The sequence below is a fragment of the Sander vitreus genome, chromosome 15 (genome assembly GCF_031162955.1).
Source record: "Sander vitreus isolate 19-12246 chromosome 15, sanVit1, whole genome shotgun sequence".
Lineage (NCBI taxonomy): Eukaryota > Metazoa > Chordata > Actinopteri > Perciformes > Percidae > Sander > Sander vitreus.
In genome coordinates this window covers 14347296-14360321 of record NC_135869.1, presented here as the reverse complement: position 1 = coordinate 14360321, position 13026 = coordinate 14347296, and the positions used below count along the sequence as shown (strand labels likewise).

At 39.5% G+C, this 13026-nt stretch overlaps 1 protein-coding gene across 1 annotated transcript; it reads right to left on the bottom strand.

Annotated features, from left to right (window-relative positions):
* Positions 1-203: 203 nt before the first annotated feature.
* On the bottom strand, positions 204-12788 carry micall2a (mical-like 2a). The gene is made up of 17 exons (XM_078270364.1): positions 12575-12788; positions 12052-12100; positions 10653-10794; positions 10304-10470; positions 9972-10102; positions 9370-9882; positions 9038-9222; positions 8194-8248; positions 7346-7545; positions 6189-6296; positions 5937-6001; positions 5627-5750; positions 2827-2929; positions 2086-2159; positions 1888-2002; positions 1699-1745; positions 204-1607 (listed from the first exon to the last, which is right to left on the bottom strand). Exons 1-17 carry the CDS (start codon positions 12715-12717, stop codon positions 1528-1530), a joined length of 2301 nt encoding a protein of 766 aa, XP_078126490.1. The 5' UTR covers positions 12718-12788; the 3' UTR covers positions 204-1527.
* Positions 12789-13026: the final 238 nt, after the last annotated feature.

Here is a 13026-nt window from a genome sequence, read left to right as displayed (position 1 = left end):
CTTCAATGCAAAGGATTCGCAGCATTGTTGATTTCTTACAGAAAGCAAGGTTTAGTCTTGGCATCGTTGAATCAACAGTCATTGGTGAAGCCTGTAATATGGGAAGTGGAGTGATAAAAAGTTCAAGGATGTGTTTAAATAGAAAGATGTGTGCCAAAGGAAGCTGTTGAGTAAATAATTGAACCTCTCATACACACTAATCTTCAAAGGATTTATTGGACTACAGATTTCAAGTTTAAAAATACTATAAATAGGGTACAAGTACATACCATTCAGTAACACTTAAAATGCAACATTACAGTACATTTCATACAAACACTGCGAATGCCATTTTCACACGAGTGACTCCACACGACGTTTGAACATTTTAATGGCTCAGGTGCAGAGCATTTCTGATGCAGATATTAGTAAAGAGTAAATGTTTAATTAAACCTGGTTTGAAGATAAAAAGCTCAATACAACCTATAGTTTATAAGCCTTCCCTGGCCATAAGCTACTGCTCTACCTAATCCTCTTTCACATAACATTATTGTATCAGCACAGCTGAACATTTTTGCAGCATTTATAAAATTAGCAAAGAAATTAACTGTCCGTACTGTGGCAAATTGGATTTCCAAGTTCTTGCCTTGTGATACAGCATACCCAGGCTGCCACCTACAGTGCAGTGTGAGAGAGGAACTACAATCTGCAACAAAGCAGTTCAACATGTGTGGCTCTCCATTTTACACTCCACAGCCATTCAAGCTTAATTGTCAAGCCTTTTTCTCCTGCTAATATCCTTACAGGAAATTTGTTAAAATCCATTATTAAATAAATACTGAAATAATTTCATTTTGGATCAAGACTGTTGAAGGATTACACATTTATTCTCATTCCTATTTGCATGTGGAACAGCCAGTGTCCCCTCTGTAATTTGAAAACCATGATAGCATTTAGTTAGTATGGTTTAACACCCAACATCCAATTTCTTTGACCCAGTGCGAGTTGATTTGCTAAATTATTAATTATACCTCATTCCAATCATTCAATAAATATACAGAACATTTACAGAACTAACATATCCGTGACTCAAGGCATTTTTCTTGTGACACTGAAGTCTAATCAATGTAAGAGAAAAACTCGTAGCTGCATTTGCCACGTAATTAAACACCATTTTCTTTTTCTTTTTAAACTGTGAAAAACAGATGTGAATAAAACAGGACACCTCTTGTGAAAAGAGCTAAGATTGAATAATAAGCTATTCAGAAATTCTCACTTCACTTAAGTAGCACAAAACAGAGAACTGAAGGTGGATGTTAAACAAAAACACTTTAACTGAACCTTTACATTTGAAATATTCTGAAACAAATAGAAATAACACATAATTTGACCCATCGTGCTTCCTAATAGGACATCTCTTCATTTGCCTTCTCATTAGCACACCACGTACTGCAGTACTTGAATATAAAAACCTTAAACCATTTTAAAAAGATAATTATTCAGTAGACAAAGACAATAATGTAAGTGTAGTAAGAATTGCCTTGCGGATCATTCCACTCGTCTTTTACTTCTTCGCCTGAACAGTTTCGAGATGGAAGATTTCCTCTTATTTTTAGCTGTCTTTACTCCTATTCACCAAAGAATAGTGTATATTAGAATAATGCATTCAAAATTGGAAAATCCATTCTAAAAGAAAAAAGGATTTCATGCAATACTTACCAAGATTTTGCATCATTTCATTCAGCTGCTGATCCTCCTCCACCTCCCTGAAATTGATCAAAAATAAAACAAAAGTTAGGCATTTTGTCTTGCTTGCATGTCAAGATGTTATATAAGCAGCATTGCTCTGCATTACTGATCACTCCTGTAATGTGAAAATTGATTATACTGTAAGATGCATCATGTTACCTCAGCCTGTCTTCATCCAGACCCTCCACTATAGCATTTCTGCCATCCACAATCTCCATCAGTCTCTGCATCAACTTCTTCTCCTGCTGTTGCTCCTCTTTGGACTTTAAATGATCTGTTATACCAAGTCGACAGACTTTAGTGCTGGAAAAAGAAAGTTGACAGAAGTGATGTTAAGAAAAGAGTCTGATCTCTTACCTGGCTTCTCCAGCAGCCTACGAAGTTCCCACTCCACACCTGGCTGCTGCTGCTCCAGCTCCTGAGTCCTGGCTCTGAGATATGCATTCAGCAATCATATGGTAAACCTGATTTATTATGCACATCACATCTGTAAACCATCAACATCAACATTTCAGGATAAGAAGTTATTTTACATAATTGAAAAGAAAATGGCATTGGCATAAAGTTAAACACAGACTATATCCACGATGTTCCACTTCCTGGGATTGCTCCACTGCCGCCGGAAATTCCACCAGCTGTCCCTCTTTTTGGCCAGATGTCCGTTACCTTTGGCTTTCTTTGTGTTGGAATTTTAAACTCCGGTTGATTTGTGAGGACTGACTGCTCCTCAGATCTCTGCAGGGTAAATCCAGACAGCTAGCTAGACTATCTGTCCAATTTGAGTTTTCTGTTGCACGACTAAAACAACTTTTGAACGTACACATGTTCCACCAAAACAAGTTCCTTCCCGAGGCTGTTTTGCAGCAGAACCAAGGCTCCATCCAGCGCTTAGCGCCGCCCATGATGATTGTGATTGGTTTAAAGAAATGCCAATAAACCAGAGCATGTTTTTCTCCCATCCCGGAATGCTGTGTGGACTAGCCAGACCCTCCTCCGCAGCGCTGTGAAGGAAGGTCTGGCAATGCGAGACTAAACACAGACTAATAGAATCAATTACAACCAAAACTGTGAAATGTTTTAAGCTACAGAACAACTCACATGTATACAAGCTCTGACTCCTTCCTAATGTACATCTGCTTCTTTCGAATCAGGTTGAACCAGTCGACCATCAGTGGGTCCATCAATACGTCTCCCTTCCCCTCTGAAATACACACAGCATTTTTTTATGGTATTAATACACTGAGATACAATTTGTGACCCTTGATAATCTTTTAGAAAAGTCAAGTTCTAATATATTGTGTACATACATACTCAACACCTGTAAACCTTCTAGAAATTTCAAAAAAATAAGCATTTATTATCCACTCGGGCTAACTTGAACAGTTTAACGCAACTCAACTAAATGTTTCTGACTTGTGAGTGAATTAAATTCTCCAGGGACAAATTAAGCTCAGAGATTTCAGGAGTGTTCAGACAGCAATATTTAAATATCATTTTGGCTCTGTGCTCTCCTGATAGCACATAATGCAGTGACTGAGGTTAAAGAGCAAGCTGTAGAATAATTGTTTTCATTCACATATGTTTTGGTTGTTTAAATCGTTTACATCCTTTTATTTAATATAACAATCCAGAAGCCTCTCCTCATCCAGAATCACAGCTCATTTAATGTTCACCAGATCAACTCCTTGTTTTCATATGACATGATGATAATAAATGAGGTTTTTGGATGATTTGGCTGGTATGGTGCAGGATTGTTGAGATGGAGGGTGACTCACCTCCTGGGGCCATGTCAACACTTCACGTAAGGTACTGTAGCAGTCAATAATACACAGTTCTGCACCTTAGGTGTAGGTAATCCTAAATCTGATACTTTAAAAGTGGCTGCACTTGACATTCAGAACATTAATATAGAAGCAAACAAATTTGATATAATAAGATATAAAGTAATGGGGTCCTGAGCAGAGAATGAAGTCACACTCTGTGTATGTGTGTGTGTGTGTGTGTGTGTGTGTGTGTGTGTGTGTGTGTTGAGCTTCTGTTCTTTGTTTTAATAGCCGGTCTGGGTGCATGTGCATGTTAATACACGTGGCCGTGAAAAACAATTTAATACGTATTTCACGTATTGGGGAAGAGTCTGTGAGAGCCGTGTGGAGGCAATCCCAGCCCATTGTTTTTTTCCAGTATTTTAGCCCCTTTAAACCTAATGTAAACATTAGCGTCATGTGCTGCAGAACAGATATTTTCAACAGTGAGGAATAAAATTGTCTTCATTTACTGTATAATTAACAGTATTAGTCATCCTTGCTGCATTTACTTCCAAATAACACTACATTCCTTTTTCTCACTGAAAGCTTGGGTGATATTTTTTTCTTAAAATTATAAACTAAATAATAATAATCTTGAGTCCAAACATTCTCTGGATCCACTTACTCAAATGTGAGGTTTTGTTGCTTTTCTTTGTCAAATATGAAAGTAAACAATGTCTCTGGGTTTTAGTTGGTCGCACAAAACAAGCATTTTTGAATGTCACCTAAGGAAATTATAATGAGCATTTCTCATGATTTTCTGATATTGTATGTAAAAAAAAAAAAAACTAAACATGAATTGATTAATCAATAGTTGCAATAAGCATTAGCTGCAGCCCTACTGTAAATACTACAGTAAATACAAGGCCAGGCATTCCAATCTATAATATAATTCCTCATCTAAAAATCCCCAAAATTGTCTTAATATGCAAGTTTTAACATGCAACACAGAGGGAATAAACAAATTTGTCTTATTTTTACTCAAAATACAGTTAAGTTTTGACAAAGACAGTGATTAGTATATACACACACACACACACACACACATCTAAAAATGTTTAAATATGTCCCTAAAGCAGTAATCATGGTTCACCAAGTCAGACTGGAATAACTGAGTAGGTGATTGATAGATTTTTAGAGTGAATATTTGCCAATCCCAATTAGTGACTAATCAATCAAAACACACACACCAAAGCCACATTAACAATAAGGACAGATCAAGACTGAGGATATGACAAGGTGTACAACCTGCCATCCCCAGAACAAACAGGATTTTATTCCGAATTGAACTTGAGTGCCAGGGTTTAGTTTTTACGACGACAAGTTGAGAAATAGATGATCTCCTAGGTGGTGTGCAATTGATGTCGAATTCTGGCCAAGCGATTGCATGCTTAGGCTTCCTGGGTGGCGAATAGGAAAAAAAGGTACGCAATCGACCAGAATATACATTACTATACCCAAGTCATGTTGACCTTGAGCAAAGCAATCAGGCCCCCTACTCCCACTACCTCAGAAGAGAAGCAACATCCCTGTGGGCTGTCTGTGCCTCTCACCTCATTTGGCTGCAGAAACAGTAATAGAAATGGCAGGTGCGCGCACACACACACACACACACACACACACACACACACACACACACACACACACACACACACACACACACACACACACACACACACACACACACACACACACACACACACACACACACACACACACACACACACACACACACACACACACACACCTCCAGCTGATGGCAAATGAATGTGTGTGTTCTGTGTGAAGCAACCAGGACACAACTCTGCACCAGAGATGCTCTCACTGAAGCTGCAGTGGGATTCAGCAGTTTGCACAAATACAATCAAATACCAAAGTTTGTGTCAAGGTTATTCACTGCACGATAGCAAAATTGACTATTGCATTGGCATATTTTTCCTCAGAATAAGTGAGTTTGAGGAAGTGTATATTTTCAAAATTGCACAGCTTGTTTCTGACATCTCAACATTCAATTTTGTGTGCACATCTAAACAAGGAAAAGGAAGGAAGTGGGTAAAATGTGTTGTAGAGGAAGAGTGACAGGAACTAAGTACCTTCCTCACAGCTGCGGAGTTTCTTTTCCAGCTCCACACCCTCCTTCTCTAACTGAGCCACGTTTGTCTCAATATCATTCAGGTCCCTCTCAATCTGCTCCACTGGAATATGATAAGACTTCACCTGATGTAAAAACAAAAGAATTTAAGAGTCACAGTATTTATAAGTATTGATAACTTTAATTTGAAAATTCCAACTTTGGCCACTTAAATGTAAAGAAGGTCGTCCATTTTTTACTGGGAATATAATGAAAGCATATTTGTAGAGCTGTTAATTAATCTCTTAAGAGACTTAATGGAGGGAACTTACAGAGGGTGACCTCATTTCAGTTCTGGAGGCGTTGGGGGGTGACAAATACTTTCCCTTTTTAGCACCTAAGAGGTAGATAAAATAGGATTAGATAGTCCTTTCATGGCAGCTTTTCAGAAAAGCATTGTCACATATGACTTCACCTGATTTATTTTCAGTGGAAAAGACTGCTCATGAAATCAACAAGATGGCTAAGGCCATGTATGTGTGCCTTTGATGATGACATTTAAAAAAAAAAAGCTGGGAACCAACCTGGCGGATTTCCATGATTGGCTGGAGCAGTCATTGAAGAGCTAATAGATTCCACAGCTGGCCGTCTGGGTGGGGATTTCACAGGCGAGTGACTCCCATGTTTAAAACCTAAAATGAGGACAACAAGGTTTACATGCTGTAGATCTGCAGAGTTCAACCTGCTAATGCCTTTTTCTGGTTTCTGCTAAAACAGAAGAAAAAAAGAAAAAATCTACAAGAATCTTAAAACACAGGGCAGCATTCTTGTGAATTTTCAGCCATGTCAGCCCTGTCAGTCTGTCCACCACATAGGTCCAGACTGACATATCTCAACAACTTTGGATGGATTGCCATCAAACTTTGTTAACCAGTCATGGTCCCCAGAGGGTGAAGTCAAATGATCTTGGTATTCCTCTGACTTTTCCTCTAGCGCCACCATGAGATTGGCATTTGTAGTTTTGTCTGAAATGTCAAACCTATTGGAATGCCATGAAATTTGGTACAGACATTAATTTCCCTCTCAAGATGGATTGAAATCACTTTGGTGATGATCCTCTGACTTTTCCCCTAGTGCCAGAATCAGGTCATCATAATTTTAATTGTCCAATACTTTGGATTATGACTAATTACTTGCAAGATACTTAAGACATTCTCAATCTCAACTGTACTTTCTGTTTAGTGCAATTTAGCATATACTAACAAGCTAAACCAAGATGGTGAACATGGTTAACTTTATGCTTAAAGCTGCCATAATCAATATTTTTATAATAACAATGAACCACATGAAACAGGCTGCTCATAGTGATGAAACACAGATACTAGGGCTGTACAATATATTGTTTATTTTATCGTTATTGCAATATTAACTTGCGCAATAAAACACTTTTTTTTGAGTTAGTTGAAAGAGTATCGGTAGAAAACTACACTTTAAAATGTAACTCACTTTTTTATTGGTGCTTTTAATGTTCAATTCAATGTTCAATAAAATAATGTTGGATTTCAACAATACAACAAGCCATTTGTTTTATTTTAGCAGAATACTGAAAGCAGCAGAAGAGCAGAACTAAGTACACTTTAATATCTGTAATCATTATCACCTGAATCTTGTCTACTCTACTAGTAGACACATCCTCATATTCTCTCAAAGTCTCTTATTATAACTAACAGAAGGGACTCACCAAGGTTTCCAGAACCAAGCTGAGGTTTCTGGGGAGACACTACCCTAAAGTGTTCAGGATCAAACAGAGCAAAACTAACAGGAGGTACTGCAGTTGTTGGAGCCATGGGAGACCTTGTTACACTGATGGGGACATTAGAGGAAGTCGCGGACATGGATCCAGGCTTATGTTGCTCAGTAAAGGCTTCAGCTTCAGCATGTCTGTAAGAAAGACACAATGAAATAAGCCTTTAAAGTGTGTCACCATTCCCTCCGTGTAAAAGTACAGCATTTATCTGATACAGATATGATACACATATAGGCTGAATATAAGGTAAGACAATCCTTTATTAGTTCCATAGTGGAAAATTTGGAGTGTTACAGCAGCAAAGGGGACAGTGCAACAACAAGAAGCATCAGTACAGTAAAAGAAAAGCAAGATATAATAAGTAGACAGACTAAATGGTTGATTTCACAGTATTGTACATAGCACAGTTATAGTATACAACAAAGAATAAAAATAAGAAAAAGGCCTCACCTTTTATTTTGTAATGATAAAAGGTGATGAATGGAGGAATCATCAGCAGGTATAAGAAATTAGAGAATCTAGTGTTAGAGTAGTAAAGGTTCAGGCCTGGCACTCCCTGGGGCTTGTTAGGATGGGGAACAGAGCTAGCTGCTGCACTCTGAGCCAGTCAACATTAACAAAGGCTTGATGGTTCTGCATTCTGGAGAGTGAATAAGCTGAATGGTAAGCGTTGTTCAAAGAAAAATCTTTCAAGACGTTTTTTTGTCCATCTGTGTGACTTTCCCACTTCCAAAGTGAGTCACAAGGTAATAGTTATTATAAAGATAATTGAGGATACTTACTTTAAACCTTGCTCGATTTTCACAGGTTTGAGCTTCAATTGTCCCCAGATTGGATCTGCAGACAAAAGTAGAGTGAATGACTTAATCACTACTTCATCCATCACGTAAATAACTGTTGAAATCATTCTTCACTTCAAACCAGGGAGAAATTATCGCGTTTACTTTTAATTGACATCTGCTTTAGCAATGAAATGCGCTCTCAAAGCAGTACAAGTTTCTGTACACAGCAAACAAAAAAACTCCCTTGACTCTTTTACCTGGAAACACTAACCTGAACAGCTGATAATGAGTGCAGCTACTGGTGTCATTATCCAGTTTCTCAAAACAATGCACTAAAGTAACTGATCCTCTCCTGCACATCTGTATGTGCAAATTAGTGTAATTAATCCTAATTTCCAAAACAATTTGGAGTAATGTCCATTGTCAATATGGTGTCCTTATTAACAGGCAAAAAAATGACTTTCCATGATGGGGAGACTTCTATAAAAGATGATAATTTGATGACCACTTCTATTAAAAACTAACAGTAATTGTGTTTCTGTCTGAAAAGCTACTGAGTGTCAGGATGCCACAGCCATGCTTGCACGTCCATCCAAAGAGAATGACAGTTCAACCATGAAAGCTCATTACAAGTATGAGACAGAAATTAAAGTGTCAGTATGCAACATTGACCTGCCATCATGCTAAATGCACTAGCTGTTTAAATAGGGCAAAGATGACAAAAGGGCTTTGTTTTCTATGAATGTGTTCTGAGACAGACAGAGAGAAGAGGAGGGGTAAGGGGTGTTGGCTAGATGTCAAATAATGGATCAAGAACAACCAAAAGGAATTTAGTAGCGCTTGCCTTTGGCAGTTGTGTGTACAGTTGTTGGCCTTGTGTTGTCTTTGTTGATGGCCTTCAGACATGGCGGTTCCTTATTGTTTGTCTGGCTGGTGGAGGGCTGTCTTGCCCAGTTTCCTGCTGGGCCTTGGCTGCATTTATCTTTTCTCAAACTGGGGCTGTCAGCTGAAATTGGCTTGTCTCCAAACCTGTAGAGAGGGGAAACCCTCATCATCAGCATTAGTAAGAAAATTCATTACAAAACCATACAGACGTGGGAAAGACCAGAAATATTCAAGTATTGCAAGGGAGAATCTATTCAGCGCCACAGAGAGTATTCAAAGTGCAATACTCACCGTCTCTCTGCTGATCGGATGGTGAACAGGCGTTTGTTGTTATTGTTGCAGTTTTCCTCTGCCAATTTCTTTCCAGTGGTTGTTCTGACTCTGCTCTTCTCATCATCAGGACTCAGTGGGACCTTTGGCCTTCCTAAAACACTTGAGGGCTCTGTGGGCTTCCTGTTACCTGTTGAGGCCTCTGTGACTGAAGCTGCAGCCTGGAAAAAACTCTGCCTGGCCGTCTGTGTCTTATGGGCTGAGGCCATCCAGGACTGGGAAGGTGGAGTGGGACTGATTGGCTTTAGGACAATATTCAGTGGGGCTGACAGCACAGAAGAAGAGGGGCGTGATGCAGGCTGGGTCTGGCTGGCACTATTTAATCGCCCAACTGAACTGGCGGGTCTGTTTTTGATCCCAGCTTCGGAGGAGGATGATTTGCAGTTGTTCTGGTGGGCGTTACAGATCAAAGTGTCTGGATTCTTCCCAGATTTGTAGCCTCCTGAATGAAGCACGCTGGAGCATTCACTGCATCTGGTGGAAGTTTATTAGCATGACATTTTTAATGCAATAACAGTACATGACACAAGGTAAGCATCTGTGAATATAGATTCAATTCTTACTTGAAACAGCTTCTGTGATAGAGCTTGCCATCCACAAAGTGCCTCTGAACCAGATGAACATGGGTCTTGCATGCAGCACATTTGCCATTTAGAGTTCCATTTTTTCCAGAGTTTTCCACAAGAACTTCCTTCTGTGAAAGAAAACTAAAACTGAGGTAACGCTCTATTCAAAAAGGAATTGCACTTACCTTAACATTTACCTAACCCACTAAAAAAAAGGGAAAAAATTCCTCCTTGTTATATATGATAATTTAAAAAGTAATCGTGTTAGACAACAAAGATGTATTGTAAATTTCAAATGTTTGATGATGTGTTCTGTCACAAGCACTGACCTGAACAGCAGCTCTGGCCAACTTGGGTGAGGTCTGAGCAGGGAGAGTGGAAGGTAAACAATTCTCAATGGTGGTTTTAGGCACAAAGGTTTTGGCAACCACTGGGAGATTTTTCTTCTCTGATGGCTCCTCCTTGGAGCCCTCTGCTGGCCTTTTTACACCTCCCGCTGAGGGAAAGGGGGGGGGGGAGAGACACTATCATCATTACATTATAGCACAAGAGAGAAGCAATATACTTCAACTTGAAACTGAAAAAGAAATATGCCTGAATTAAAGAAAGTATGCATTGTTGCAGCTCAAAGATTATCTACACAGTGGCTAAGCATTTTTAAACCAGCCATATTCTCACTGGGAGGCCGTCCTTTGAAGTAGTTGTGGTACTGGGAGACGTAGGTAAGAACGCTCAGCCTGTCTGGGACCCTTAAAGCCACCATGTCTTCTGCATCTAACAATGCTGGAATTCCCAACTTCTCCTCTGCGACCTGAAAAGCCTTAAGAAGAAAAAGAATTACACAGTTTAACAAAACAGCCCTAGACTTCTGCCAAGACTACATTTAATGGTAGTATATGGTGCACCAAGTAAACACATCCAAACCATTTTTGTCATACAAAAACATGGTATTCACTTCAGTAATGTCAGCTCCAACAATTACAGCATGTGTAAAAATGTCAGACAATACAATCTACTTTAAATAGACTAGCAGTATTCTGTGGCTCAGCCCAGAGAGGTTTGAAAGGGCTGCATAATGAATAGCACACTTCCTGTGAGCTTGTAGGGATAAGAAAGGGGATGGAGGGAGCAGGATAGCGGGCATTGTTTAGGATCAGCCATGCTCATTAAATTTAAAGCAAAGCTTTACTGACTACCAAGTCTGCTTATATAAAAGAAAAGCACAAAAGATAAAGAATTTGAGGATCTGTTTGGCTTGTTTTTCCTACAAACTCACACAGACAACTCGTAAAATAACCACCTGTAAGAAACATGACACTATTCATGAAATATAGAAGGGTGTGAATTACTGTAACATTCTTATGTTTCAGTACAGGGAGCATCCTCAAACAGTTGATCAAAACTAAATTCTGATAAAAACACACTATGCTGTGGCCACAAATGTGGTTAACACTTCTTCTTGCATAACATTCAAGAAATAAACGACAGTGGCTTCAAGTGAACTGTCATCGTGAAGATCAAGTGGCAGAGGATAGCAAGCCTCATTCAAAATGAATAGCCTGGAGAGCCTCTCCCCTGAGCTCAGGTTTGTTGCTGACACTGCCGGGATCATCCAAGACAACAAGGAAGTCGTCCAGAGTGCATAATGTAGCACTCTGCAGGGTCTGTAACCCTCAGAGGAAGCTGGTAAAATGGAAGAAGACTAAATAATGGAGAGGTCCCCGCTGTGTTGTTTGGGTCATTTGGGGTTTAAAAAAAATAAATGAGGTCAAGTGGACAGATTGAGGCTGAGTAAAGATTCAGAAACTTTAAATTTGATAGGAGTCTAAAAGTGATAGCGAGATGTACTTTCTACTAGGCAGCTTCTGCTGAAACTGCTCTGCTGCTAAAATGTTGAAACAGCTAAATCTGCTGCATAAAAGCCAAGTCGAGAACAAACACTGTGTGTATCTCTGGATGCGCTGTCATGTGTAAGGGGTTAATGAAGTGGATGTTTAATGCTACATCAAATCAAATCTCGAGTATGAACTCTGTTCCACTCAATGCGACAAAAAGGTTAAACAACTTGACATCTTACCAGTCTGTTGTTCTCAAACACATCCTCCTCTTTGAGTGAGTCATAGTCTCTTGGAAAAGAGAAATACAATGAACAGACAGACAGACACAGACAGAGAGAGAGAGAGAGAGAGAGAGAGAGGAGGTTAGGCGTGCTGGTGAAAAACATCTAACTTGGACCCTAGGATTTCAAATTTAAATATAAAAAAACTAATACAAAGAGGTTACATTTTCAAGGCATTATGTTTCTTACACATGATAGATCTCCTTAAAAATACCATTTCATACTTAACAGCAGGACTAACAACACTAACTAAACTAAAACGAGCACTGGAAAATATCGAAATTACAAAATAGAATTTCAATAAAATTACTTTCAGGTCAATACTGTGTACCAAAGACACATACAGCCTTGTAGAAAACTACACTTTGTTAAGCAATTTGTCCAGGCTGCCTCAGGACTCAACAAAAGTAGCCTACTAAACCAAACCCCGGCAGAATTTAACCTCTACATTTAAACCACTTCTTCAAAGTTAAATACTCACATCAGATCCGGTCTGTACTTGTGTATAAGCGCACAGAAAGCCAATCCGTTCTTGAATGATGTCGTCATGTTGGTGATGGCTACATCTCGGTAGCCGTCACACTGCACTTTACACCACTGCTCCAAAGCCTTGATGGCAGCCATGCTCCTAGCGCGAAAGAGACACCGTGCGCTCAGTAGCCTACAGACAAAGTGTGCAACAGGCTGAGGATTCAGTGTGGAGGAGTCGGAGGAAAGAGCGATCAAAACAAATTGTGTCTGTTCGGGGTTTGGCCGTGAACTGCGGCGCTGCAGCTGCGTCCTGTTTCCTTCTTTCACCTGAACGACAGCCGGGGCTGGGCAGCAGGACAAGCTGCTGCTGTGCGTTTCTCCCTCCACTCATTACACTAATTGACACCGACTGCTGATTCATCATTAACAACAGTTGAATTAAACTCAGCCAGAAAATCAGCG

What these genes read in the sequence shown, in the direction of transcription:
- micall2a (XM_078270364.1), bottom strand. Translation starts at nt 12,717, where the DNA reads ATGGCTGCCATCAAGGCTTTGGAGCAGTGGTGTAAAGTGCAGTGTGAC. An exon ending in TATCACAGAAGCTGTTTCAA is followed by an intron (nt 9,883 to 9,971) that starts GTAAGAATTGAA and finishes AACTTCCACCAG; the next exon opens with ATGCAGTGAATGCTCCAGCG. An exon ending in TGTACACACAACTGCCAAAG is followed by an intron (nt 8,249 to 9,037) that starts GCAAGCGCTACT and finishes TTTTGTCTGCAG; the next exon opens with ATCCAATCTGGGGACAATTG.